The sequence below is a fragment of the Anser cygnoides genome, chromosome 5 (assembly GCF_040182565.1).
Source record: "Anser cygnoides isolate HZ-2024a breed goose chromosome 5, Taihu_goose_T2T_genome, whole genome shotgun sequence".
Taxonomy (NCBI): domain Eukaryota; kingdom Metazoa; phylum Chordata; class Aves; order Anseriformes; family Anatidae; genus Anser; species Anser cygnoides.
In genome coordinates this window covers 62921159-62948667 of record NC_089877.1, presented here as the reverse complement: position 1 = coordinate 62948667, position 27509 = coordinate 62921159, and the positions used below count along the sequence as shown (strand labels likewise).

At 54.1% G+C, this 27509-nt stretch overlaps 1 protein-coding gene across 4 annotated transcripts in view; it reads left to right on the top strand.

Moving 5' to 3' along the window:
* The window catches only part of SAMD4A (sterile alpha motif domain containing 4A), an 83322-nt gene that overhangs the window by 47312 nt on the left and 8501 nt on the right, over window positions 1-27509 (top strand). For 2 of the 4 annotated variants that reach the window (XM_066998610.1, XM_066998609.1), the window contains exons 3-9: window positions 819-1337; window positions 16459-16722; window positions 21521-21630; window positions 22306-22392; window positions 24024-24318; window positions 25156-25241; window positions 26588-26706. In XM_066998610.1, the coding sequence (XP_066854711.1) occupies window positions 819-1337; window positions 16459-16722; window positions 21521-21630; window positions 22306-22392; window positions 24024-24318; window positions 25156-25241; window positions 26588-26706 (1480 nt within the window). The remainder of the gene's footprint in view (window positions 1-818; window positions 1338-16458; window positions 16723-21520; window positions 21631-22305; window positions 22393-24023; window positions 24319-25155; window positions 25242-26587; window positions 26707-27509) is intronic. The other 2 variants (XM_066998612.1, XM_066998611.1) reach the window with 1 other exon arrangement.

Here is a 27509-nt window from a genome sequence, read left to right as displayed (position 1 = left end):
TGTTCCATCAGTTTTCCAAGAGTTCGAGCTAAGTGACCAGTTTGTAATTCCCTGGCTTCTCCCTTTGCATATTTTTAAAGCTAGATCCCGCATTTGTTTCTGCTTGTCTTCTAAAACCTCTCCTATCTGCGGTGAGCTCACAGACCAGCAACAGCTCTGCAGTTGCTACAACTGAGCCCTTCCCTGAATTCCTCTGGGGCAGGTTGTCACGCCAGGCCGGTGAGCGAACCAGCACCTTGGCTCGCTGGTCGTCCCTCTCCCGATGCCCCTGCGGGACGCCTGCTTTCTGTTAGGGCTCTTGCCCATGCCAGCTCCTTTTCTGTTTCCTAACCAGTGCTTTTAAAAGGTGAAGCTTATCATCGAAAAGGTTAGGCATAATATTTCGGTGCTTTTAAAAGGTGAAGTGTATCAATGAAAAGGTTTTGCATAATATTTTGCGTAGTCTGCAATGATGCTGGAATTGAGCTGAATTATGGCTTGGATTAATAATAACACAACTTCACTGAGCAGCAGCAGAGCTGTGTGGCCACAGAGGTGGGTACAGGCAGTGAATTTCAGAAGTGCCCGGTAGCTCTTGGTGCTGAATTCGGCTCACCTCGCCCTTAGCTTGGTTGTCGGAGAGCGGTGACCTCCTGCCTGGGAGAGGCATGTTTGACAGAGCCTAGGAGACGTTCGTGCAGTGGCATCAAGCGTGCAGGGATCCCTTTGTCGTGTATTTACCCTGCTTGAGTCTATTTATTTATTTATTAGGTCTGTTTGCTCATTTCTCAATTCTCTCTCTCTCTCTCTCTTTTTTTTTTTATTAATTCCTTCAACAGGAATCATTAACCAATGGCAACAGGAATCCAAGGATAAAGTGATTTCCCTATTGTTAACCCACCTGCCTTTACTGAAGCCCGGAAACATCGAAGCAAAAGTCGAATACATGAAACTCTTGCCTAAAATCCTGGCCCACTCGATCGAACACAACCAACACATCGAGGAGAGCCGGCAGCTGCTGTCCTACGCCTTGATACACCCCGCCACCTCGCTGGAGGACAGGAGCGCTCTCGCCATGTGGCTCAACCACCTGGAGGACCGCACGTCGGGGAGCTTCGGCGGCCAGAGCCGGGGCCGGTCGGACTCGGTGGACTACGGGCAGACGCACTACTATCACCAAAGACAGAACTCCGACGATAAACTCAACGGATGGCAAAACTCTCGAGACTCGGGCATAAGCGTCAGCGCTTCCAGCTGGCAGGACAAAAACCTGGCGTGCGAGAACGGCCATCTGCCCCTCTACTCCTCCTCCTCCGTCCCCACCACCATCAACACCATCGGCACTAGCACAAGCACGAGTAAGTACCGACAGCAGCGCTGGTGGGAGCCGCTGGGGAGCTGGTCCCCCCCCATACCACTAGAAAACATTTCTTTGCCGTGTTTAGCAAACGGGCTAGTTTCATCCGGGCCATAGAAAACTCCCCTTTATTTTTTTTTCCCTACCTGCTTTTTTTTATTTCCTGCCTGCCTTTTTTTCCTTTTTACTTTTTTTTTTTTTCTCTAATCCTGTGGGATTTTAAAAGAATTGGCAGCCGGAGAGGAGGGAAAAACAGCCAAGAAGCTGTAAGAGCAAAAACGCGTGTTATGGAAGGCGGCCCCTTTTGTTTCATGTAGCTCCAGCTAGGTTTGCAGCTCACTTTCCAAAAGTTCCCAAAGCGAGCGGGGAGCTAATGCTTCGTTTCCAGAAGTGATCTGGGGACATGAGAGCCTCCCTGGAGGGAATGGGACTGGGGCCCCGAAGCTCAGGCATCATTTTGGGAAGCGGGGCTGGGATCCGGGATCTTCAGGGCGTATCTGAAAACATCTCCCCTTATCTGCAGTGCGTAGAGGTGCGAAGCTGATGGCGATTGGGGGGTTTAGACGCACATTCCTCCACGTTTTCCAGGAGGTGGAGAGTTGGGAAGCTCTCCCCCTTCCTCTGGCCCTGCCAGGCTTTGGTGGGAGCAGTGGACGGTGCCGAGCCCATCCCCAGGTTTGGACACTTGGCGGTGCTGCAGGGTGCTGCTGTTGGAGCTTTACCGGTGGTCGTTCGCGGAGATGTGGTGCGGCCAGGACTCTTTAAAGCAGCCGTTGGTGCCTGCAAGTTGTCCTTGGCAGAGGAGGAGCAGTACATCCTCCTAGTGAGGCTCGGGAGCCCCTCTGCCCACCCGTGCTCTCTGTGGAGGACTCGAGCAGAGGCCGTTGCATCCTTCCTCACAAGGCGGTGCAGCCAGCACCCGGTGACCTCTCTTGGTTTCCATAACACGTCACTGGGTCACGCTGAGCATGGGGAAGCCAGGCCAGCTCGTTCCTCCAAAACATGTTTTTTATCCCCATTTTAGTGCAGCCTTCTCAACCCGCCCTTTCCACCTGTCCTTGGGACAACGTTGTCCCTAGCGATGCCGTAAGGGATGCAGAGAGCGCTTCGGGGAGGAGAGGCCTCTTGTGGCGAGGGCGCTGGCTTTTCTATCAGCATGTGGAAACCCACAATTGAATAGCTGGAAGCTCTAAAATGCTCACTTAAGGCTTCTGGTTTTCTTCCATTCCTGTAATCGGTGCTTTTTTTAGGTGGCGTTTCAAATCGACGATGATATGAGATGCGGCTCTGGGTTTATTGCCGTAGCGGCCCGGTCCCTGCCTCTCTGGTCTCCACCCTTGTCACCCAGAGATTTAGCAGAAAGGTCTCAGCTTCTCCACAGGCTCCAGATGACATTCCCATCCCGTCCCCAGTGTGTATCTCTCCCAGCCCCGCGTAGGTCAGGGCGTCTCTGGCAGCACGGGTGGCTTTGGAGCAGAGTCGGATGGCATCGGGCTGGCAGGCGCAGTGGTGCGAGGTTTGATTTGAAAAAATTACCTCCTGGTGATTTTTCTGGGGGGCCCTACCTCGTGGTTTTTGCATGCCTGGCAGTTCAGAGGCTTCTCGTCCCCAGGAAAGGATTAGAATAGGTGGATTCAGAAGGGATTTGGGTCCTCGCGTCGTGAGCAAAAAGCAGGGAGGACCGAGCGTAATCCGTGGACGAGGATGATGATGGGTGAAGGTGACTTCCCAGCCCTGCTGAGGAGCTGGGATTGAGCCGTGCTGACACCACCTCCGCAACAGGACGAGACCCGAGATGTCAGTGAGGTTTGGGGTGTTTACCTAAGAGGGGAAAGGCCTGAATGACGCCAAATGGGGCCTGCAGGAAAAGGGCCTGCGCCTAAACGAGCCTCGCACCGGGTGCAGCAGGTTAATCATTGATGGTGGCTGAAGCTCCGCAAGAAGCGCTGGGTCTTAAAGGACGCCTCTCAAAAATCCCTCAGTGTTTCTGTCAGCCTTTCTGTGCACAGATTCTCTCTGGGCAAAAGCAGTGACCCTCCTCCAGCCCAGTGGGTCCCCAAGCGTTGGCACCAGACAAAGCAGTGCCCAAGATGCTGCGTGGCTGAGATGTTTCCTAAATTCTCCCAGAAATGAGGTGTGCGCTGTGGGGCTGGGATAAGAGCAGTTGTGGGGCTGGCAGATGTTCAGCCCTACCCGTTACCCCGGTCCTTTTTTGGATGGCCATGTCCCTTTGCCACGGTGGTCCCGGCCATGAGCCCCTGGCACAGCGTCCCGTGCCTGGTCCAGGTCCCAGAGGTGCCACTTCCCATGGCACCAGCACAGCCCTCTGATGCAGCTGGGGGATTTACAAAGCCCACACTAAGGGAACCTTCTCTAAACACTGATTTCTAAGGCCGAGCAGGTTTGTGGACACATCCTCAGCCCGATCTAGACATTCAGCTGTAGCTTGCACAAACCACCCCATGGTTCCCCAGAACCCCAATAATGCATCAGGATGGCTTCAGCTCAGATTTTTATTCCAGCACACAGACAAAAATAGACAAAAATACACATCAAATGGGCAAAGCAGACTGCATTTTGCACAGAGGGTTAGCAGCAGCAGCCTCCTCCAGGTAGTGTTACCCAACCAAGTGTTTTGTACCAGAGGCTGAGCCTCACAGCACCCAGAATTGCTGACACTGACGCCTTCCTTGGGTTGGAGCTCCCGCTGATGTATTTGGTGGCAGCGTGCTCAGACAACAGCCAGAGACCACGCTCCATGTGTTAGGTCGGGAGCTTCCTTAACGCAATATTTGCTTGGACGCGAGCACAGTAAGTCCACAAATAGATGCTAAAAAACAAACACGGCTGGTCAGCCTTTGTCCCAGCCCCTTGAGTCGCTCAATATGTCCGCAAATCCTTTATTCCAAAGCAAAGCCCTCAAGCCATCACTGTTTGTTTAGGTTTTCTTGCTATTATTTTTGAGCTCTCCTCTCCCTTGGAGGTGTTGATCTGGGCAGGGGCTTCACCCAGCAGCAGGTTCCAGGCGCAGCCCTTCGCTGCAAAGCTTCCGACACCGAGATGGGGCGAAGCCCTTCCCAGGGGAGCCGCGTGCTGATCTTGGCCGAGGTGCTTGCGCCTGGCGTGGTGGCACAATGAGACGTAACAATATCACGGTGAAGGGTTTAAATATGGGTTTAAATGTGGGTAGCTGACATTCACGTGAGAATTCGCCCTGTGCTGTCCTCTGCATCTCTGGCTCAATGTAGACCCCGGTTTGCACGGTGCAAGCAGCTCCGGCTTTCTCTGCTGGCTGCTCGGGCTTGCAGCTCGTTTCTAGCTTTCTCTGATGGCATCGACTGATGTTAGCAAAGGGGCGAGCAGGCAGAAAGCGGGCAGAAAGGCAAAACTGCCCCGGGTTCAATGGGACGGGTGAAGCAGAGAGTCCTGGCACTGCGGCCAGCGCAGGCGGCAGTTACCGAACGCCCGGCTTGCAGAACACCTTCGCTTGCAGCACTTTCTTAAAAACACGGTTTAGTAAGAGAGGTACGAGCCTTTGGCTCTTTGCTCAAAGATCTGTGACGAAGGGGCATGCGATGGAAGCTGCAGCCCAGCGGCTCCGACCCCTTCTCTCCCCGATGTAATCGGTTCCACCTGGGGGTGATCTGGCTGCACGCCTGCTCTCCTTTGTCGAGGGGAAGCACGGCGCTGCTTAACCCCATGCTTTCCACTCCTCTGCTCCCAGCATATGACCTGGGATAACAGCGTTACTTCTTCCGGTGATTTAAGGTGAAATTTTGCTGGGTTCTCACCCGTGGCGTAGGGCCAGGGCACTTAAACTCCGTGGAGATCCCACGGCGGCTGCTTGCTCTGAGCGAGCCCGGTGCCGGCCCCTGGACGCTGCTGTCCTGGCAAGGGCTTTCTGTCGTGTTGCTCTTCCTCAGAGGAGGGTCAATCCCAGCTGCTGCTGTACAGGTGGATCTGCAGCTACTGAGCTGTGTGTTGGCGTGCCTGTGCGTGACGTTGCTTGCTGGATTTTGCCTAGATTTGCCCCAATTCTGGACTCCCTGGTGAGAGAGCAGATGAACAAGACGGTGCGGCTCTTCCCCAGGTTATCAAGCAGTTAAGGTGGAAGAAGCAGCACCAAAAAAGTCATGGACTTGTCGTGGACTGAGTGTGAGTATCCTGGCTCTCCTACGGGGTTGTGCAATAGATCATTGCCTGCCTCTGGGGAAGAACCCCTCACTGCACCCAGTATCCTCACTGAGCCCGCTAACAGGATGGGAGCTGCGTGTTTTAACCCGTAAAACACCCAGATTCCTGCTGGGTTGTTGGGCAGCTGGCAAGTACGGCGCTGTGCCATGCGTAGATTTGCCACCCCAGATGAAGGGGATTGTGTATCATCAGTGTATGGCCAACTTACACCGTGTGGCACGTTTCTTCCCATGGGAAGTTACCAAAACCGTGAGGTTACAGCAGTGAAGCAACCAAACGGGCTGTTCTTGCCATCGGGGGATCACTTCGTGTTCAGGAATTGTCTTCAGTGACTTCCCCGTCCTCTGGTTTCCCACCGGGCCGGGCCGTGCGCCGAGATGGAGCGCCCTGCTCCAACCCTGCTGCGTGGGGACACCGCGGAAAGGAAGGACAAGGCTGGGACAGGGCACGTGGCAGCAGCCCAACGCCGAGCCAGCACCTTTCTGACGTTAATGGGGTGGTGCCCGAAGCACAGCGTCATCTTCATCGCTGGCCCCACCAGCGACAGGGTGTCCCGGCACGCGCAGAGGCTGTAAAACCTTTGTCTGGCTCTGATGGTTGCTTCTTTTCTCTCTTTTAGTGATGGACTGAGTAAAGCTCGTTGGCCTTTGTTGCACTCGAGCCTTTCAGCTGTGGTCTTGCTGTTGCTCATGCCCTCTAGTGTTGCACGTACTGTTGGAGAACACTTTGCCAAGGTCCCTTCGCTTCGATATCCCACTAATCCTGTAGAACAAGAGTGATGGAGCTCTGGAGAACGAGAGCCGTGGCCTTTTGGGGTGTCAGCAAGGCCAGGAAGGATCTGCTGCTGCTCTTTTATGGTCACTGCAGAGCTCTGCTTTCTAGCCAGTAGCCCTCCGTGCTGCTGAGGCCGTGCTGTTTGCTGTTCCTCACCCTCTGGTTATCAGGGAGGGCGTCCAAAATCCCAACGGAGCACGCTGTGCCCCTTCTCCGTGTGCCGGTCTGCTGAGCAGGTTGGTTTTTAGCCGATGGGCCCCTTCTCAGTGCTCATCCCAGCACCAGCCCTGCTCCCTCGCCGCCCAGACGCGGTGTCCAAGCAGGGCCACCCAGCCCTGGCACCGCTGCGGCCTCAGGGGTGGGCTCTGGGGGGGGCTGGGGGCAAAACGGCTCCCGCTGGGTGGGATCCAGCAGTGGTTTCGTGCGTTATCCTGTGGTCCTGTCGCCAGTGAATCACGCTTTTGACCCCGGAGCGGCACAGAAAATGCCAGCAGGGCTGATTGATGCCCGCTGAGCTGTGGAGTGAAGTCAGACGTCCCCAGTAATTCTTGCAGCCCCCTCGGCTGTTCCGCGTGTCGTTCGGCCCAGAGGTTTTCTTGATGGACGGACCCTCCCAGACAGGGGTGTGTTTTACCAGCCGCTCTGGTGCCTGCTGGACGCCGGGACAGACGGCAGTAAGCTGTGGTTACTCACTGCATCGAGCTTGTCTCTCCCCCAAGGGAAGATTTGCTTTGCCTGATGCCCCACGAGCTCCCTCGGTCCCAATCTTAAGTCAGCATCGCCACCAGGACCCACGGCTGCCGGCCCCATACCCAGGGATGCTCCCCAGCACCTTGACTGCTGCCTTGGGCCCTTAAAGCATCCAAGGAATAATCCCTCCAGCTGGCTGACCACAAGCAGGCCTTGCTCTTTCCACCCCACCCCTAGTTTCCAGCCCCTGTAACCAGGGGCTATTTTTGGCGTGCACAGGCAGAGGAAGGGTCTGTGCTGGCCAAGGCATGCACATTCCCCCCAAAAACCCTTTTCTGCCCCTCCACGACAGCCTCCAGACACCCCCTTTCCCCAGCCTCCCCTCGCAACATCACGTAAATCGGTTTTGTGATGCTTTCCTGAGCATCCACATGTGGCAGGGAGCCCTGGAGAGAATCACATCCCCTTCGCTGACCGCTTGAAACCCCGAAACTCTTGGATCCGATAAAAAAAAAAGAGAAGGATCAGCCCTCCTCCCCCCTGCCAGCAAATAGCAGCTACAGAGGACTGCAGGAGAGCAGCGGTGCGTGCACACGCGTGCTGGAAGCGGGGAGGGGAAGGCTCTGGTTTGTGTTAATCTGGAGTGAATCCAGTTCCTCCCGACTGCAGCGCTGCGCTGGGACTCGCCGCGTTATCCCGACTCGGTAACACGCTGCTATTTAATTAACTTCTGACTTCTGGTTTGAAGGAGCAGCGTGCAAAATAGTTATTTACTTCATTTGGAAATTCTTTTAATCGTTCCCATAATTACAGCTTCCTGCTCTTTTTTTTTTTTGGATATTTTTCTTAGCAGGGGGAAGGGAGGGAAGGAGGGGGAATATTTGCCGTTCTCCTTGTGGTTATCACATCCTTCAAATTACTAAAAGAGGCTGGGATAATAGGTCTAGTGATTATATATAGGCACCATCTGCTCTGTGGCTGCTTCCTATCAAAGTGCAGTTAGGAGAGTGCAAGAAGGATATTTTCTCTCCAGCTATATTAAGACTCTGTTTCCATCTCGGCTCCAAAGCAAAGCTCTCTGAATGCAAATGGATCAAATGCGCTGTAATCAATGGCTCATTTTTGGCAGCCTCGAAGCTGAGCCTTTTTTTTTTTTTTTTTTTGCCTTTTTTTTTTTTTTCTCCCCTCAAATTTGCTGTTCCCATTCGTTACGCAATTCTCCCAGAGGCTGGGTGCTCGATGTTTTCTTGTAGCTGTAGTCCGCCCCGGCTGCTGAGCACTACGATCTGTGCCGTAACCCGACGGCGAGGAAATGCCTGAGGAATTGGGGATGTTTCAGTGCCTGAGGAACTGGGAATATTTCAGCGCCTGAAGAACCGGGGAAAGTTTCAGTGCCTGAGGAATTGGGAAACGTTTTGGAGGATGAGCAGGGCGGATCTGTGGCACACACGAGCAGAGGGGGCAGAAAGCTGAGCTGGGTTGATTTGGGGCAATAATGGGGAAAAGTTAGGGAAAATTAGGGAAAAAGTGTTTGGCGATGACTACCCTGTTGCTGCTGGGGCTGGTCGGGGAGCACGGCGAAGCTTGGTGTTTGGGGCGGTGAGCGGAGGCGCGCTATGGCGAAGCCACCAGTCCTGTCCCTTTCAGATGAAAAACGTCTCTTTCAGGTGTGATGTACGTCACATAAGGCATAAATTGTCCTCCTGCGTTTTGTCACTCGTAAAGGCACGCTGTCGTCCGGCACAGAGTCAGCTTTACGGGTTTTTAATGAATTTTTGGGGATTATTGGATCCTTTGGAGGGCGGATCCTTTAGGGCACCAGTCCTGGGGCAATTCTAGAGGGCGATTCATTCACCTCGGCTGCCTCGGGGTCCCTCTTTTCTTACCCTACAGGCTGCGTATTGCTACACAGAGGCACGCTGCTGACTTCTCTCTTCCAGCTTGGTCTCCAGAAATGATTTAGTGGAAGGAAGGGGTTCTCCGTCTGCAGGGTAGTGTGTCATAGCAGCTCCTGCAGTCAGCGGTCTCGGCAGGCAGGTGCTTCTCAAACCGGGGACCTTGCAGCACCCAGCACAGGGCAGCAGCACCCCCACGACCTCCTGGGTGCCACTGAGGGGTGACAGAGCCAGACTGCAGAGCAGATGCCCTTGGGCATCTCTTGGAGTCCGGGGGCAGCAGAAAGGAGAGCTTCGGTGTCACACCACGGTTTACCCGGCTTGGTGAGCCAGCAGGGGAGGAATTTCCCCCTGCGAGCCCCTAGCAAAAATCGGGGAGTTCTGGGCTAACGAGCGAGGCTCGGATCGGCACAGCAGCGTCGTTATTAACAGGCCGGGATTCCCCAGGGGCAAACACTGTTTTTCTGTGGTTTGCCTATAAATGTAGGAGAGAAACCGCGTTTCTTGGCCTGGAGATCGGGGCGTTACGTTCACCCTGGCTCAGGGCAGAGCCCGCTGCGGAGTTCCTCCACCCCAGCGCCACTTCCCCGCTCCGGCCTCGCGCACCCTTGTGCTGCACGTTCAATCCCGGACGGATGGGCTGGGGAAAACCCCGTGCAAAAAACCTCAACAGCAGCTCCGGGCTGCTGCTCCTCGGCGGGACGAGCCGGGCTCCCCTCCAGCAATGAGAGACGGGACGGGGGAGCCGCAGCGAGCTGTATTTCCACCCAGCAGCTGTGGATGCGTGCACACCCAGCCCGCGGCACGCAGGGGCGGGTCGCGCCGAGCATCCCGGGGCCCCGCTCCTGCTGCGAGGCGAAGGAGTGAATAATGCTCGGCCCGATTCCTGCACGCAGAGCTGTCTCCGGAGCAGAGCTGTCTCCGGAGCCGTCCGCTCGGCACAGACGTGTCCCCTTCCCCGGCCGAGCCTGGATGGGGCCCCGCACACACCGCTCGAAAAGAGCGGCGGCGGCACGAACAAACGGGTTATTGTTGCGCTGTCCAGTCCTCTTCTTGAACAGGAAACGGCGTTTTTAAAAGTCTTTTTTGTTTGCTTTTTAAAGTTTGCATGACGTGCTCTTTAGCAGTCCGGGCTTCTTCCTCCTTCCTCTGCTCCAGACAGCACTGTGCTTATATTTTGGTTTTTCTCCTAACGCACAGAGCTTGCGCTTAGCACCATTTCTCCCCCCATGGCTTATGTCAGCCCGGGGTTCAGAGGCAAGGACGCGGCTTGCCCGGCACTGCACGAAGCTAAACTCACAGCCACAAAATCCAAAGAGGAAAAAAATGCACAAAGGAAGGAGTCCGAGGGTCATCGTGTTGAAAAATGCTCCTTTCAGTTCTGCTTGAGACGCACTGGGGGGGTTTTTGGCTGCTGTTTAGGGGATGCTTCCCGACCCAAGTGGCAGCAGGCAGGAGGAAAGCACCCACCCGAAGCTGCCGGCTGCTTCATGAGGATTGCAGGAGCCCGACAACCTCTGCCCAGCCTCAGTGGATTAAGGACATCCGCGTTTGTACAGTGAATCTTTCAGGGTCAAGCCGCTGCTTCAGATACCCGCAGACCAGAAAACGAGTTGTACATGATCAGACGCTGCCTGGGGATGCACCGTGACAAGCTTTGCAGCCAAGAGGTGCCATTCTTAGACTAAAACCAGAAACTCATCTCCAGAGGAGCTCGATGTGCACCCTGCAGCGCTATTTTCTTTCAACAGTGACAGAGGGACGATATTCTGCTTTGCAAACCTGCTGTTTGGGCTGTGCACTGGTAAAAGGGACGCGAGGCTGTTTTAAAGGTCCTCTGGGTGTCAGGGACCCGCTGGGGACCGTGCAGCAGTGAAGGGCATTGCCAGGGCAGCGTGTGGTCTGGAAAAAACCATACCCAGCGGTAGGTGTGAGGCTGCTCTCGGAGGAAACGCTCACACCAGCAGCTTGGTGTGTTGCTCCAAAGGCACTTTCGCAGCACTTTTTTTCTTCTTTTTTAAGCCAGATTTTGCTACGGGTGCACCGGGCAGAGGGAAAGCGAGTGTCCTACAGCTGTCGCATGCTGCTTAGAGGAAGGTCTGACTGCAGAGCCCAATTCCTCTGCTCTAATTACAGGAATGGGTGGCTTTTTCCTTCTGAGGCACCGGCTGAGAAATTGGCCCGAAACCCTGAGAAACCACAACACAAATGTCTGACGCTGTTCCATGTGGTCTTTGGTGAACAAAAACACTCTTGAAATTAGCCCTTGTGTACCAAAATAGGCAACACCACTTCAAAAAGGAAGAGAGAAAAAATAAACCCCGGGCTTGGCTGCCCAAGAGCCGGAGCTGGAGGGCTGCAGCCTGCCCGGGGCTGAACGGAGCCTGGTTTGTAGGGGAAACAATCCCACGCCCTGCAGCCCCAGAGTTTCTCTAAATCCCTCGTGGTGGCTTCCAGCCTGGCCAGCGTTTGGGCTGAAATAAAGGCAGCTTTACCTGGGGAGGCACGGGGATAGAGCAAAGTCTCTCCTGCATCCGCAGCATCCGTGACATCCCTCCTCCTGCCGCGCTCGCTCGTAACCCTGGCTCCCTCCCTACCCCTTTATTTTTGTCCCCTGGAAATTTGAAGCTTAGCTCGGCTGGAAACCTAAGAGCACCTCGGCAGCACCTCGCGTTTCTCCGTGCTGGCTCCGGGTTATTTATTACGTTTTTCCCCAGGATGCCACACATCTCAAGCTGATCTCAGAGGACATATATTTAGCAGCGACTGCCGGGTTGTGGCCGGCCGCAGTTCGGGTGCATTTGGGTGGGCCAGGGGAGCTTTCTTTGCAGGGAAACACGGTCTGGTATGGCTTGAGCACCCGTGGACATTCGGAGCTGGCGTCGAGGTGCAAGCAGGTGGTGCCGATCTGCACAAAAACGGGCTGCCACGTGGAGCTGGGGCTGTTCAGGTGTGGGTGGAAGGAGCCAGGCTGGGCAGCGCAGCGATCCCCAGGCAGAGGTGCTTCTCGTGGGACATCCGCTATGCACGGTGGTGATGTAGAAGAGGAGGTAAGACTTGTCGTGCCCTCCTTCGGATTTATTTGACAGCTCTCGCTTGGGTCAACGAAGGCAGAAGGAAACAAATGTGAGTGACAACGGGGCTCCGACCAAACACGCCAGCGGGTGAGAAAGGGCAGAAAATCGCGGAAGCGCTCCGGTGAGCTGGGTTTTCCGCTCTTTGCGCAGATCTGCTCGCACGTCCTTCGAATTTTCCAGTGCGGATGCGGGCGGGCAGGAAAACCCTCGCAGCCCGGCAGCGGGACGCGCTCGGGGGCTGCAGCGCTCGCGTGTGCCGGCTCGGCCCCGCGGCCGCCCCTCGGCGCGTTTCCTCTCTTTGTTCGTGGCTTGAGTTCCTCTGGCTGCACCATGGAAGCCGGTCGTGCCCTGGAAGAATATATTAGCTTGCTTTTTAAATCAGAGCTTCATATTTTCACAGGGCAGGAGAAAAGGAGGCAGGTGCTCTTGTCTCTGCTGCTGCTGAAGCGTGCATGGGGCATTTATTCCGGTAAGAGGCTGAAGGAGCAAATTGTCCCTGCTCAGCCATCAGCAGCTCTTGGCTTCACCCTGGACCATCCAAAAAGTGCTCCAAAAGCAGGGAAGGAACTGCTCTGAGCTGACACTTTGGAGATCATTAGCTGCATGTGCCGTTTAAAGGAATCGAGGGCTTGAGTGCGAGCAGCAGGATTGGTAAAGGTGCCAATAAATGGGCAGGGACACCGTGCTCTGCACCGGTCCGGAGCAGCAAGCACGTGTCACGCTCCTGGCTTGTTTAGGAAGTGATTGCCTTAAAGCATTGCCTGCAGGCTCCAGGCTCTCTTACCACCACTAAAAAGCAAGATTATAAAATGTACATCAGAGGTGCTAATAGCAACAAGGGCAGCCGGGGCAGTTTCAAAGCGCTGGTGACTTTCTGTGCCCGCAGCATCCTCAACAGAGGAATTGCCCCTACCGCATCGCTGGGAAGCTGCGTGAATTGACTCGGAGCCTAGTAAAGCTGCTTGTGGCTTAGCGAAATACAGCCTGCCGGACTCCGGCTTCACGTTATCTCAGGAAAAGAAGTGGAACTAATTCAAATAGGTTGCACCGGCTGATTTCTAATTGTTGCTGACCATCCTGCGGCGTTCATTATTTCTCCACCAGCCGACGACGGCTTCTAATTAGGGGAAGGAAAATGAAGATGGAAGAGCAGCAGTTTGCAAGGGTACTGCTGCTCAGGAAGGAATCCGGGCTGGATTGAAGCCAAAAACATCCTCTTGTTTGGAAGGTTTTGTTGGGGCCGAGGACAGCGCAGGCGCAGCAGGGTGAGAGCTGTCACGCAGCACCGACGGAGCAGCCCCACACGTCCTGCGAGCGATCCCGTAGCCACCCTACAATCGGCTCCTGTCCTGCAAGCTCGTAGGCAGTGGTGCCCAGCTGCCCGTGCCCGTTTCCTGCACCTCTCCTTCACCCAAAGGGCACAGATATTTCCTCACACAGAATTTCTCCCACAAGAATTTGGGGTGGCTTCGGCCCCCTGGGCGTTGCAATGCGGTGTGGCCGTGTGCCCCGGGGCACAGCAGGGACGATGCAGCTGCGGCACTCAGCACCGGTGTTGCTTTTCAGCTCGTTTAACCAGTTTCATCCCATATTTCCCCCCCATTTTTTATTATTTTTTTAATGCTAGATATTTCTTTCCCCTGGGAGGGCGACGTGACATCTCCAGGGCCCTGTGCCGGTGCTACTTTGGGAGTGCCACCACAAAGCCAGGAGCTGCGGTGTTTGCCCTCCCAGCTGAGCTGTCAGTGCTGAAATATCTCGTCCAAGAAAACCTTAAATATATCTCTTTTCCCGGCAGGAAACGCCGCAACTTTAGGAAACTTAGCTCTGCTCTGAAAACAATTCCAGGTCCTCACTGACATCCTTTTCTCCCAAGAGGCTTCTGCAGGACATTTCTGTAGTTGTTGAATTGAAAGGGAACAATTTCTTTAGCATGAGCCGTTCCTGCTGCGCAACGTTTGTGGTACGTGCCGGGAGGGGAAAGAAAGCGCTTTCAGAGGCAGGAGCGATGGAGACGTTGCAGAAATCTGCAGGGTTTCAGCCTCATCCATCAGCTGCGCGCGGCACCGGCTGCTTTTTACAGGTGCCTAATAAAAGCAAACGAGCTCTGGGGTTTTTTTCTCTCCCCTCCTTTCGTAACCCGGCTACCTGCTCGTTTTCATTACGCTTTTGGGCAGCGGGGATGGCTTTGATGGTGTGTTCCCCCCCGGGCATTAGCTGGGAATTGAAACCTGGCGTAAGTTCTGCCGCACGTTACACCTGGCTGGTAGTTTTCCACCAAGACTCGTTTGCGTTAGGAAATAACGCGCGGAGCCCGCAGAGGTTTTGCTGCGCTCCTAGCAGCGGAACGAGGTGGTTAGGGAGGCGCTTCACGTCGGCGCTTTTGGGGGAAAAACAACAAGAATGATGCGTTTCCCCGAGGTTTTGTACAGATTTAAGGAAATCGGTTTTGAAGGAAAAAATTGAAGAGTTTTCGCTGCAGTCCCATATGGGCTGAAATGTCATTTTAACGCCCTGTGCCCTCTGATTTCCCTGGGCCAGAAAATCTGCTTTTTCATTTCTTCCGTGTGATGAAGCTTACGGCTGCTAATTTCGAGAAATCAGTGTCGTTCTGCAGATTTGCTCTGATCTCTAGACGTGAATCTCTTGTAACAGAACAGCACAAGATGTTTTCTGGTAGCAATCCCGATGTGAACCGCACATCTACGCCCAGGCACACTGCAGACAGCAGCAGCGCCTCGGCTCCGTGCAAAGCGATGCGGGGTGCAGGACCTGTCCCAGCAGGCAGCAAACCCTGGCTTTTTCCCCAAAGCGATCCTTTGGCAGCCTTACAGCAGATTTTCTCACTGAACGTGCAGATATGTGGCGTTTCCCCATGCTCCTTCATTCAGAAAGCTGTGCTCAGGGAGCGCACGGGCGCTCGTGCCGTCCCACCAGCGCGGTGGAGCGACGACCGAATGCAGGGATTTTTTGGTCTCGGTTATCTGGAAACAGCCCCCAGGGAGTCCAACTGATTTCATTGAGTGGAACTGCAGTAAAGCATTAAATAAGTGTTTTCTATCCTAAATCTGTACATTGAAATACATTAACTACACTTCTGGTTTAACCAGCATAAGGCACTTTAATGACTTCATGAACGATGGGATTTGAATTTTGCTATGCCAACAGACGGAACTTTTCCTGTATTTTTCATCTACAGGAAATAAGTAATTCGTCCATATCCATCTTTTTCTCTAAATAGCTTGCATTACCCCTGTTAAGGAACAGATCAAAGAAAAGGATGTGCAAAATCTTTGCAGAGATAACTGGAAATGAATGATGCAGCATGTAAAGGGACCAGTGAAAAATGGAGTAATGTGAAGCATAGACCGTTCAGTAAAGATTGTATTTAAAAATATACTCAAATGGGAACTTTTCTACCAAGAAACGTCAGAAAATCTAATATTTTGTTTTGATGGTGGTTTAAAATGCCTAAGACATACTCATCTACTTGACTGAGAGGCAAGTAAATACCTATGTGTTGTAAATCCTTTCTCAAGAAATGATTTGAAATGACAGGAGTCAGTGCACTGCTCTTTTCCTAGTCTTGTTACAATTATTTGTTAAAACCAAGTCGAACTTGGTGGTATTAAAAGCTCAGCCGGGAAATACACACATGCATAAAAAGGGGAGGAAAAAGAAATACAAAGCCTTCCATAGAGGATCCTGGAGGGACTCGGACGCACCTCTTTGTCGTGGCTGTGTTTGTACCATCGCTTTGCATTTTGCTTCTTCGGGGGGGTTGAAAGGCAGCGTGCAGATGAAAGCACACCTGCTGGGCTGAGGAGCGGGGATACTCTCATTACTGACGATAGCTCGACGGTGTGCAGGAGCTCGATAGGACTCAAAAGAGGCTGAGACATTTATTCGGATAATAAGTACCTCCACGGTTACCTTAGGCTGATGAGTAAATGCTCGTGCTTTGGGGCATAAGCCAAGTCCTAACCCAGAGAGGAAGGCTTCCCCTGTGTCTGTCTGTGACGGCTTTCCCATTCTGGGAATTTCTATGCCTTTCCCAGGAAGGTTTGGTTCTGGGGCAGGATACGCGTCCGGATGATTTTAGCTGGGCGACTTCAATGAGCTCAGTGTAGCTGCTTGAAAATTCCCATTCCCCCCGAAATAACATCTGCAGCTTTCCTGCAAGACAGACGTCAGCCCCTATTTTTTTTTTTTGCTAGGGAGAAATCCATGCAACGCCCTTCCTTAGGCAACCCCAGCAAGCTCGGGTAACCCCATCCTGTTGCAGGTACGCCCGTCCCCTTCCCATCCCAGGAGGCCCAGAGAGGTCAGGGTAGGATCCGAGTAGCCCTGGGCACCGTGAAACCATCAGCACCGTGCCGAACCACCACGCATCTGATTTTTTTTTTTTTAATTATTATTATTTTTTCAGGGGACTCTGCTGCATCCCGGGCCGCGAGGGGGGAATAACCTGTTTGATTTTATTTTTTTTCAGTTCTCTCAGGCCAGACACACCACAGCCCTTTGAAACGCTCTGTGTCCCTTACCCCACCCATGAATGTGCCAAACCAGCCTCTAGGACATGGATGGATGTCTCATGAGGACTTACGAGCTAGAGGACCCCAGTGCATCCCTTCCGATCATGCCCCCCTGTCTCCACAAAGCAGTGTAGCCTCTTCGGGAAGTGGTGGGAGTGAACATTTAGAAGATCAGCCTTCCGCTCGTAACACATTCCAGGAGGAAGGGAGTGGTATGAAAGGTGAGTGACAAATGAGATGCCTCCCCCCCAACCCCCCCTTGCCCCCGCCTGGCCCCAGGACCGAGGCTTGGACGTTTTGGGCCCTTTGGGGCCGTTTTGGGGAACGCGGGCTTTGGTCGTGGTTGGAGCCTCAGGGACAGCGTTGGTCTCGCCACCGCCGTGTAGGGTGATGAGTTAGGTTTTCTTCTAGAGGTGCGTGTTCCCTCCCCGAAAAGCTGAATCTTCTCCACAGCCTGTGGATTTTAGCTGCGAGTGGTGCTCTCTTCCTCTTTTTTTTTTTTTTCTTTAATTACAGTGAAAAACAGTTAAGTTTAGCAAGGCATGGGCAATTTATCATTGTGGTGTTTGGTGTGACTAGAAACCCACCAAGTATTTGGGGAAGTTTTGGCTCAGGATGCTTGTTTGGACTGAATTTATCCTGCATATTTCAGTTGTTTTTCCCCTCATGCTTGCTTTTCACAGAGACTTTTAGCAATGGAGGTTTGTAATCCTGTTAGTAAATAAGGCAGAAATGAAACCCCATCGCTGCAGTCATGGAGGGAGAGCAAACTTGAGGCTGTAGGGGAATAAATAGATATAACCGCACAGAATGGGCGAACGCACAGCCCCTGTGCTCTTCTGAGCACAGAAAATGACTGAAAATGGACCCCCAGCTATCAGAGACTCGTTTAAACCGCTGCTGTCAGGTGTATGGCATAACACCGCGCCAGCAGAGGCGGTTGCTTTTTATTAATGCCAAGCAACTCTATCACGTGGAGCCCGGTGATAAGGAAATCTGGTTTTTTAAATAGCCACGAGGGCTGATTTTATTCGAAATGCAGACAAATCTGGGTATGTACGGGTCTCTCTAACGCGGAGCTGTGTTTGAGCTGGCACTGGCCGTCTTTGTGTGATTTGCATGGAAGAAATGCATGAAAACAATCTCACGGGTTGCCCTGCGAGGCAGATGCTTGGCGCTGAGCCCTCCGCCTGGTTGGGCTTTGCACCAGAACGTTGCCTTGGGGTAACGGCCGCGGGCTGTGGATGTGACGGGAGAGTTTTCTAACGGGCTCTGCTCGCTAACGAGCTCGTAATCAGGGAGAGCATCGTCAGGAGCCGATGGCACGGAGGGGTCAGCTTCACGTGTCCTTTCTCCAGGTTTCTGCTGGGGAAGAGACCGCGCTGCGCTTGGCTCCGGGTGATGCAAAGCCACAGTGCTGGGACCTGGGTGGGCAGTAATTTTCCAAAGAAACGTAACAAATCCCCCCCATCCTAACCCAGATGGGGCCAAATCCGCCCCATTTCCTTGGGAGAGCCAAATTGTACACCCAAAGGCACTGTTGCCCAAGGAGCCCTCCTGCCCCAGCCCGGTCTCTTGTCCCCTCCTCGCCACTGCTTGCGAACCTCGCCGCTCGATTCCCCCCGCCGCTGAGCCAGCCGCTCCGCTTTTGTCCTGCTCCCCGGGGACATGCGAAACAGATGTCCACAGCCTCTGGTTTCGTGCCTGAAGACTGTCGTGTCGTCTCCCCTCGGCTGCGTTTCCTTCAGACTGAACCAAGCCAGTTTCTCCCCAGATGGTATTTTCTAAACTCGGAGCTGTTCTTGCTTTTCTCCTCCGTTTTGTTCCCCCCACCCCCCCCCGAAAGCCTGTATCCTTTTGAAGGTGTGCTGCCCAAAACTGGACGCGGTATCGGGGATGAGCAGGGAAGACGGGGTTGCCATACAGACAGGGCTCCTGTTGCTGTGCGGCTCATCGTTCTCAAATAACACAACACCGCTGGCCGCGTGTGACCCCCTGTATCCCCAGACCTTCCCCGCACAAAGTACTGCCCGTTCCCTGCCCTCAGCTTGTGCCGTTTATTGTTCCTGCATCAATGCACAGCTTCGTGCATTTTTATTGGATTGCGTCTTATTTCATCCAGACCGCTTTCTGGGTTTGCCAAGTTCGTTCTGAATTGCAGCCACGTCTCCCCAAGCGCCTGCAGGCTCTCGCGGCGTGGTGTCATCTCATCTGCACCTTCCCCGAGCTTGCTCCCTCCGGGGCGTCCGGGGACACGGCGGGTGAAAGCAGACCCACCAGGGACCCCCGTGCGACACGGCGTAGCACATCCCTCCCATTTGTGGTCCGATTCCCGTAACGTCACGTATTTCCCTGCTCTCTCTTTGTCTCCACGCCGAAGGAGACATTCCCTTCGGCTTTTTCCCGGTGGTTTCTCCACTTGCTGCAGCGAGGCGAGACCACGGGACCTCCAGGTCCCCCTCCAGTGCCTGATGAGCCTCTGGGATGAGGACCCGCGGTGTCTGTCGGTCCATCCAGCCGTTCCTTCCCGGGCACAGCTTGGGACACACCAGGGGGAGAGTTTGGGTAGAGCTGGGGGGGTTGTGCCACACATAGCAGGCTCAAAATGGGCTGGGATGTGGGATGCTGTAAGGGCACTTCGGAAGGCATCCATGTGTATGTTGGCCGCAGGATGAATCGTTCCCCTTCAAAATTTCTTCTGAATTTCCATTCCAGCACCCAAATATGCGTGTGCTGCCCAAGCTCTGGCATTTAACGCATTTGGAGAACAGTGCCCACGAGCAGCGTGGAAATCCTCATCTTGCTGCTCGCCTCAGGCCCAGCGTTTCTGGCACTCATGCCGTGACTTAGCAATTAGGTCCCGATAATTGGTGATTAAAGAGGAGCTCCGTTTGCGGATGGCTAGCTCATGGCTCCGTGGGGATCGTTGGGAAGCTGGACTTTCCACGGACCATGAAATCACCTTGAACAGCCTCACGCCTCCTGACTGCCTCTTCTCTGTGGAAGGGGAATTTTCTGCTGGGTTTATGTGTGTGTGAAGTTGCTTCTCTCTTCTGAAAGTGGCCAGTTGGGCTTTCCATTGACATGGACATATGCCAACTGTCCCCAGGGGACAGACGAACAGGCAGGCTTTTAATGTCATCGCTATAATAACACATTTCCATAAAATGAAGTTGAGATTGAAACCTGCCAGTCCCTGCTCTCCCCACCTGCACTGGGAAGGGGGCTTCCTCTTTATACCTTTAATGTTTTTAAGCAGAAATTGGTTTGAAGCTTTAGATGGTTGGTTTTGGGATGGTTACACGTTGGGACTTTTGGAAAATGGCATTCCTGAGCTTGTCTGTGCTCGGCAACTGCTATGCCCCGTGTTTGGTATGGGGTTGGTCTCCTTCAAACACAGTATTTGAGGAATTTCATTGAAACACGAATACTGACCTGTGTCAGGGGACAGAAGGCAGTGGTTTGGGTCCGTGGCCTCATGCTTCCCATGTGGAGGTCCTGAGCGACCTAGAAAACTTTGAGGTTGGCCGTGTTCCTGAAGGTTGTCCTTGTACTGGCCTTGGGGTTGTGAGCAGGGCTCTGGCACCCACAGCAGTCGAAGCGTGTATTTTGCAGACAGAAGTGCCTCCCAAAAACCAGCAAGCCCTGGCACAGCTACACTGTCAGACCCACCGGTCCCACCAAGTGGGTGGGAGCTTTGACGTTTGCAAATGGAAGCTCACCTGGCACTCAGCTGACGTGAGCTGAGCAGGGTCTCTGTAGGGGGAGCGTGTAGGGTCTCGGTCCCACCGCACAACCCAGCCCTTTTTTGGGGTGACCCTCCTTTGGCAAGTGACCGTGGGGCTCCATGGGCGCAGAGGCTCAGGGAGGGTGGGTTCCTCCTCCCACCTCGGTGAGTACATTCTGCAGGCAGACCCCAGAGAGCCAGCATTGCCTCCAGCCCCCACTGGTGGAGATTGTCTTGTTGAGGAGGCAGGGGACAAGGACTTACAAGTATGGGGATTGCTGGGGATGCCAGCAGGGTGCATGGGGTAGGCTATGATAGGGCTGTTGTCAGGTTCAGGTGCTAAATGAAGCAGTTCCCAATTTGCCAGAACATTTGAAGCCTTTAGGATGCAGAGCAAAGCATCATCACGCGTTGGGTGCATCCCTTGGGGGTGTTCCCATGGGTCCCCCAGGCCTGCGAGACCCAGCGTAGCTGCCAGCTGGCTGGAGCTACTGAAACGGGTTGTGCTGTCTTTGACAGCGCATCATTTCTCCACGCTCAGAAGTACAATGAAAACCTCTTTATTTCTCTTTAAGCGGCTGTTTAAATTTTCAGCACATACCAGCTTCCCTCACGCCATAAATCAGTGCCCGCCGTCTGCAGCACAGCCGTTTGCTCATCCCAGGCTCAGCCCCGCCGGTCGCTTCTGCGGCTCCCGTGTTCCTGACATGAGCTCGTGCTGTCTGCATGAGGAGGGTGTTGGCATCAAGGTGGCCAACCCAGCTCTTGGACACGTTTTTAAGTCATTTTATGACACCCCTCTTGATAAAGGGGGCTCAGTGTATAGCAGTAGGTCCACCAAGCTTGGTGGATGCTTGATTGGAGCAAATTTCAGTGGTTTTATCTTGGTTTAAGCAATAGTGCTTGGATCGGAGAGGTTTCAAGAGCCAGGGGACTAAAACCCAACCTCTGAGGACATGTCCTCAACCAGGTGGTGGTCCTCCCAGCCATCAGTATCCACAGCAGTTCATCCTCCAAAGGGTCCCACGAGGTTCAGTGAGGCCCCTGAAGGTTGGATGTGGCACCTGTGGTACTACAAGGTTTAGTGGGTGATATTGGTGGTAGGGGATGGTTGGACCAGGTGATCTTGGAGGTCTTTGCCAACCTTAATGATTCTATGACAATGAAGCATCAGCAGGATAGCAGATGGCACGGGGAACCCAGCCCCTGATAGACTCCTCCCGTCGTTATCGCGCGTCATTGAGCAGCGTCATAAACTAAACGGGAGCTCTCCTCTTGTCGTTGTGCTGCAGATGTTCCAGCCTGGCTGAAGAGTCTCCGGCTGCACAAGTACGCGGCGCTCTTCTCGCAGATGACGTACGAGGAGATGATGGCCCTCACCGAATGCCAGCTGGAGGCACAAGTACGTCTGCTGTCGGTCCTAAAGCCATCAGCCGCGGGCCCCTTCCATCGCTCCCGGGACCGCAACGCTCACCTTGGGCGCCTCTTCTTATGTCCTTGACTGGAAGGTGTTCTGCCCACGGGTGGCTGGGAAGCAAACAGAAAAAGGAAAATTGAGCCTTGGGAGGGTGAAAAAATGATGTTGTATCTGGAAAAGGTCACATCCAGGACTTCTGACTGCAGTCCCAGGGTGAAATTGCCATCCTCCTCCAAGCTGCTGGAGCTGCACTTGGGGTTTTGTCTGGTTGGGATTAACCAAGTCTGGTTTGGATAAACCAAGTCTGGGCATTTCAGGGTCTCAGTCTTCAGTACCTAGATCCCCTTGAAGTCAGCAGGACTTTGGTGGCTGGTTTCCTTGTTAACCTTTGAAAACGTCCCCTTTCTCACATTTACCCGTGTTATCCTTGGGATAAAGAGGTCTGGTCAACGCCTTTGCTTTCACTGTTTGAGATGTACCAAGGAAAGGACTAGCTGGAAATCTGCATCTCTAGCAAATTCTAAGTGATTTTCTATGCTCCCTGCAAATCGGGAATTCGATTAATTTGTAGCAGCCCTTTCCACTTAGGGGAGAAGGGCTTTGGGTTGATGCAGCTGTCCTGTGGAAGTGTTAATGCCAGGCTCTCTGCTGTTTTTGCAGAACGTTACCAAAGGCGCAAGACACAAAATAGTCATCAGTATCCAAAAGCTAAAAGAAAGACAAAACCTGCTCAAGTCTTTAGAAAGGGTAAGTAATCACAACAACTTTTATATTTCCTACTTTCCGATTGCAACAGTAGCCAAGGGTTATCTCTGGGTGGGTGCAGGACTCCATGGTCACGCATGTTGCTGGGAACTTTGTGCAGAAACCTGCGGTTGCCTTGGCCATATCTGAATGCTGTCTCACACCACTTCCGTACCAGATGCAGGTTTTTCTGGGGGCTGTATTTTGTAGAGTGGGCTCTAATCTGTCTCCTGCACTCATGAGCTGTGATGGACATTACCTGCAGCTCTGCCACAAGCCCAGGTACCGCCTGGCCAGCTGCAACTGCCAGCCTGCCCTGCCTTTTCCTCTGTACTTTGGGAGGAAAGGAGCAGTCATGCCTCCAGGTGCTCAGAAACGCCCAAACTCCAGGTGATGAAGGGCACCATCCAACATGCATCACGGTGTCTGAACAGCACTTTGAATTTCCAAGGAGAACAAAGAGAAATTTCTTTGTCTGCTCAGCTTTTGTCAAGCTTAACCTCTGCCGAGCTGGCTGCAGAGGAGCACCAGCACAGCAGACCTGCTGGGAGCAGCTTGCTTGGCCTCTCACTATTTATTATTGCGATATTATATTATATTTAATTGCACCATCCTCAAACAGCAACTCGCACAGCCTCCCACTAGGGGCTTTTAAATACTTCTGTGGTGTGTTGCTATTTATTGGTGTTTTCGTTAGCTCACTGCTTCACTATTTATTTATAATATGGGACTGTGCTCAGTATCGCAGGAGCTAGTAAAGCCATATTTACCCCCATATATTACTAATAACTATTAAATCCAAGAGAGAGACAGCCCACTGGATTGGGCTCGCCTCGGTGATGTGTTTTCCAGGCAATTGCACAGCCTCTTCTCCTAATTCTCCGCCTCGGTTTTGAAATATGGTATTGATTGCCCGTCTCGGTGCGGGAGCGCCAGCCCGGTCCAGCTGGCCCGGCCAGCCACGCACACAGCAAGACAGGGGAGAGAAGTGCCAGGGGCTGCTTTTGGGGTGCTCGCGGCTCACGGGGGGAATTTGGGCTGGGGGCTTTCCCTGTACCACACTGGGCTGGGGCTCAGCGCCGCCAGTGAGCTCCCGCTGTATTTGGGAGGATACGTCTCGGTTTTTCCAGGCTTCCTATCCAATTTTTTTTTCTTTCTTCTTTTTTTTTTTTTTTAGAGGCTAAACAAGAGCATGTGTGTGACTTGGTTTTTTTTGGGCAGCGTCTTACTGCTAAAGATCGCTGCTTTCTTGGAAAGAGCCGCTCCACCCCTCTCCGCTGGTTAGCATAGCAGGAATTTTCCCCAGAAAATAGTGCCCAACAGACCGGCGCTGTGTCTTTGGGAGAAGGGGATCCCAGTATCTCCAAGCTGAACGTTTTTCCTACAGGGACTTCAGCTCACCTGTGGCATTTTGGTTTCCATTTCTGTGTCCAACCACATCCCACCCAGCTCCCCTTGACCTTCTCCCACCCACCTCTGCACCCGTGCCCCCAGTTTGGCCCAGCATAGACGGGGACATCCACCATAACAGTCGGCTTCACGGGAGGTTTTCCTGGGATTAATGGTGCCGGTCTGGTTCTGAACTGATGCCCTGTAGCCACTGCAAATCCTCTTCTCCTGTCTTGAATCTGCAGGACATCCTGGAAGGCGGCAACCTGCGTGTCCCGCTGCAGGAACTACACCAAATGATCCTCACCCCCATCAAAGCCTACTGTTCCCAAACCTCGAGCCCGGAGGAGCACGGCCGGGACGCGGACTCGCATCACCCCCCGTCCCTGCTGGGCTCGGACAGCCAAGGCTCCGACTGCAAGGACTCTGCCGCGGGGGGCATGCAGCAGCACCACTTGCCGGGGTGCGAGGGCGAGTCAGGGGGGGCCCCTTTGCCCGAAGGCGACCTGCCCGGCCAGTTCACGAGAGTGATGGGGAAAGGTGAGTGGATGTGGGGTTTTGTGGGTGTCCCAAGTGCAGAGAAGCTGGGTCCGAGCTCCTTTTTAAGCCCCGGTTTGGATTCAGGACACCAAAACGTGCAGGTGCCGTTCCACGCAGGGTGTAGGGTGCAGTGCATCGCATTGAGCTTAACGTGCCGAGCAGCAATGTGAGGTAGGGAGCGGCATCGTGTGCCACATACAAGGCTGTTGCAGCAGGTTTGTGAGGGCTCAGAGAGGCCCTACCTCCCCTCGGTGCCATCTGAGGTGTCGGTGCTGACTGCACGGAGGTGAAGGGGACGGGGACCATCCACAGGCTTGCACGGGAGACCAGGAACAGAAAGAAATTGTAGGGATTCCACGAAGGAAACATCAGCCCAGTCCCTCCTTCGGGCCCTTTTTGTAAAAAATACATGTTTTCTCTATAGGAATTTGGTGTGAAATTTCCCAGAGGATTCCTCTGCGCTTGCTTTTACAGCATGCACTCAGAAAGAGGCTGAAATCCTGCTGTCACCCCTGGGAGCCCGTTGGCAGCGGGGCAGCTTTTGGGAGCAGGAGATCTTCTTGCTGACGCTGCCTTTCGCATGTCGTAACGGGGAGAGGGGAAGGGAGGCAGGTCCTGTGCTCCTGGCTTGCCCAGGTCTAATTTTGGTGACTTACAAGGTGTCCGTCTGGACGCTCACCAGCGTAAGTGAGAACAAAATCTGACCCTAAAGATAGGACGGCACGGCAGGAATTGGGGACAGGCATTTTTTCTCATTGATGAAGGCAAATAGAGCATCTGAAGCCCTGCTCCCAGCTCAGTAGCCCCGTTACCATTTATCTCCTCTCTTTTTTGCAGTATGCACACAGCTTTTAGTTTCCCGACCCGATGAAGAGAACATAAGCTCCTATTTACAGCTTATAGACAAGTGTCTAATTCACGAGGTGAGTGGCAGCGAATCTTACCAAACTGTTCTTCTCACCGCTCAGAAACCGTTCCCGAAGTACCTGTTGATGGAAATGCTCTGGTTTCTAACACAAATATTTTTTGGGGGGTATTAATAGCGATTCTGGAGCGGGCGGTGAAGCCCGTACGGTGCATAGACACGCCGCTCCCCCCATGCTGGCGTGATCGCAAGGCCCTAGAGCTGGGAAATTCCTCGTCCTCCTGCTTGCCCGAGCGGCTGCTGGGTGAAGGGATGAAGAACAGACCCCAGCACGAGGGTGCAGGCGGTTGGGACCCAGCACACGGACCCTGGCTTTGCAGCAGGAGCTGGGTGCACGAGGCGATTTTTGGTGCATCCTGCCAGCAGGATGTCTGGCCCCTTGAAACACGGGGTGTTGGCACCCGGTGTTTGGTTTTGGTCCCCGGGGACCCCTGGCAAGGAGGTGCAGCTGCCAGGCAGGGAGTCTCTGGGCACCTTGCATGAAATCCAGAGTGGAAGAGCAGGGGTCAGCCCCATGGGGGTGGTTTTCCTGGTGCTTTGCACAGACACAGGCAAGGACAAGGAGCTGGAGGGGCGAGCGCATGGTGCTCCAACTCGTTCTCTTTTTGGAGAGCATCGGAGCCTGGAAATGGTGCCGAGACTTTTTGGACAGCCGTGCGGGGCTGTGGAAGGGGAGCGGAGGAGGAAGCAGACGCCTGGGGATGCAGAGCAAAGCCCAGGAGACGCGGGGCTGAGCAGGGGCTGGTTTCCAGCGACACCCGGCTCAGGCACAGCCACCCCATGGGCCCGGAGCAATCAAGCCAGGCGCTAATTAGCCTGCAGGCTGTCCTCCGGAGACCTCCGCTGCTCTGCGCTGGCGGCGCGGAGGTGTCTAAAGTTAGCGGCGGCGGGCACGTGGGTGCCCCCGTAACCCACACCACCAGCCTGGAGCGGCGGCCGTTTTGGGACAGATCCATCCCCTCCCCTGCCTGGGTGACCTTTGCTGGGAGCCCCAAGGGTGGGGGGCTCGCCCCAGGTGACCCCCCCGGGGGTGTCAGGGCCGGGAGCAGAGCCTGGCCCCAAGAAAGAGACGGGAACAGGGTCTAATGCAGGGGGCAGTATGGGGAGGGGACACAGTGGGGGCGTTGGGGACGCCCTGCTCTGCCTTGGGGGGGTGGCAGCTTTGACCTGAGATGGGTAAATCCCTGAGGGAGGCCAGGGTTTGCTTCTGGACCTGCTGGTGGGGCTCGGATCACACCACTGCCTGCGGCTTTTCACACGCATACGTACACGTCCCTCCCCATTCCGTTCCGAAAAACATTCATGTGTTTCCCCGTTTTCTCTTTTTTTTTTTTTTTCGGGCAGGCGTTTACAGAGATCCAGAAGAAACGGCTGTTGTCATGGAAACAGCAGGTGCAAAAACTCTTTCGGTCTTTCCCTCGGAAATCCCTCCTGGAGCTGTCGGGCTATCGGCAGCAGCGGAGGTACGCGGGGCGCTCGGGGCGGCTGCGGGGGGATGGAGCCTGGCCCCGTGCCCGGCTTCAAATCCCCATTTTGGGCCGGGATGCTCCAAGGGCGGCTGCTGCTTCGTGCTACCCCTGCACGGAGCATCGGCCTTGCCCCTGCCCCGGGCACCGTACGGATGAAACCCGGCCAGAAGCAGGAGGGAGGCACGACTGCACCCATTTCACAGACGTGCAGCTCAGCCGGCGAGGGGCTGAGCGAGGGGAGGGCAGCCCCGCGCTGGACAGCCAGTGCTCGCCCTGCCTGCCTCCTTCCCTGTCCTTCCGCCCTTTACTCGTTAGGTCAGTGCCGGAGTTTCACCAAAAAGCCCTGAAATGGCAAAAAGATTGGAAGCCCACACGAGGCGCGGAGGTGCAGGGGCTGCGGTTAGGCGGCATGGTGCCGCGAACACCCCCTGCACTCACGTCCACGCTGAGTTTCGGGTGATCCTAGAAGGCGGCTGGGTTATTTCAAGAAAGGATATTTTTAGATCGGTTTTAACAATAATGTCAGCCTTTTGTTTCATTCTGCTGAGGATATTTAATTGTAAGCTTGTGCAAGTTCTTTCTTCTCAAAAAAAACCCAAACCATTCTGGGGGTAACCGAGTGCGTTGGGACATCCAGGGACACAACAACGAGTGCAGAACTGGAGTTTTCCCCAGCAGAATGAAATGAAGCATTTCAGAATGGGAAAACCAAATAATTTCAGCGTTCACGGGAGGCACAGAAGCAGAATAGACAAGAAGGAAGAAGGAAGGTTTTCACAGACCCATTTGGTCCAGGT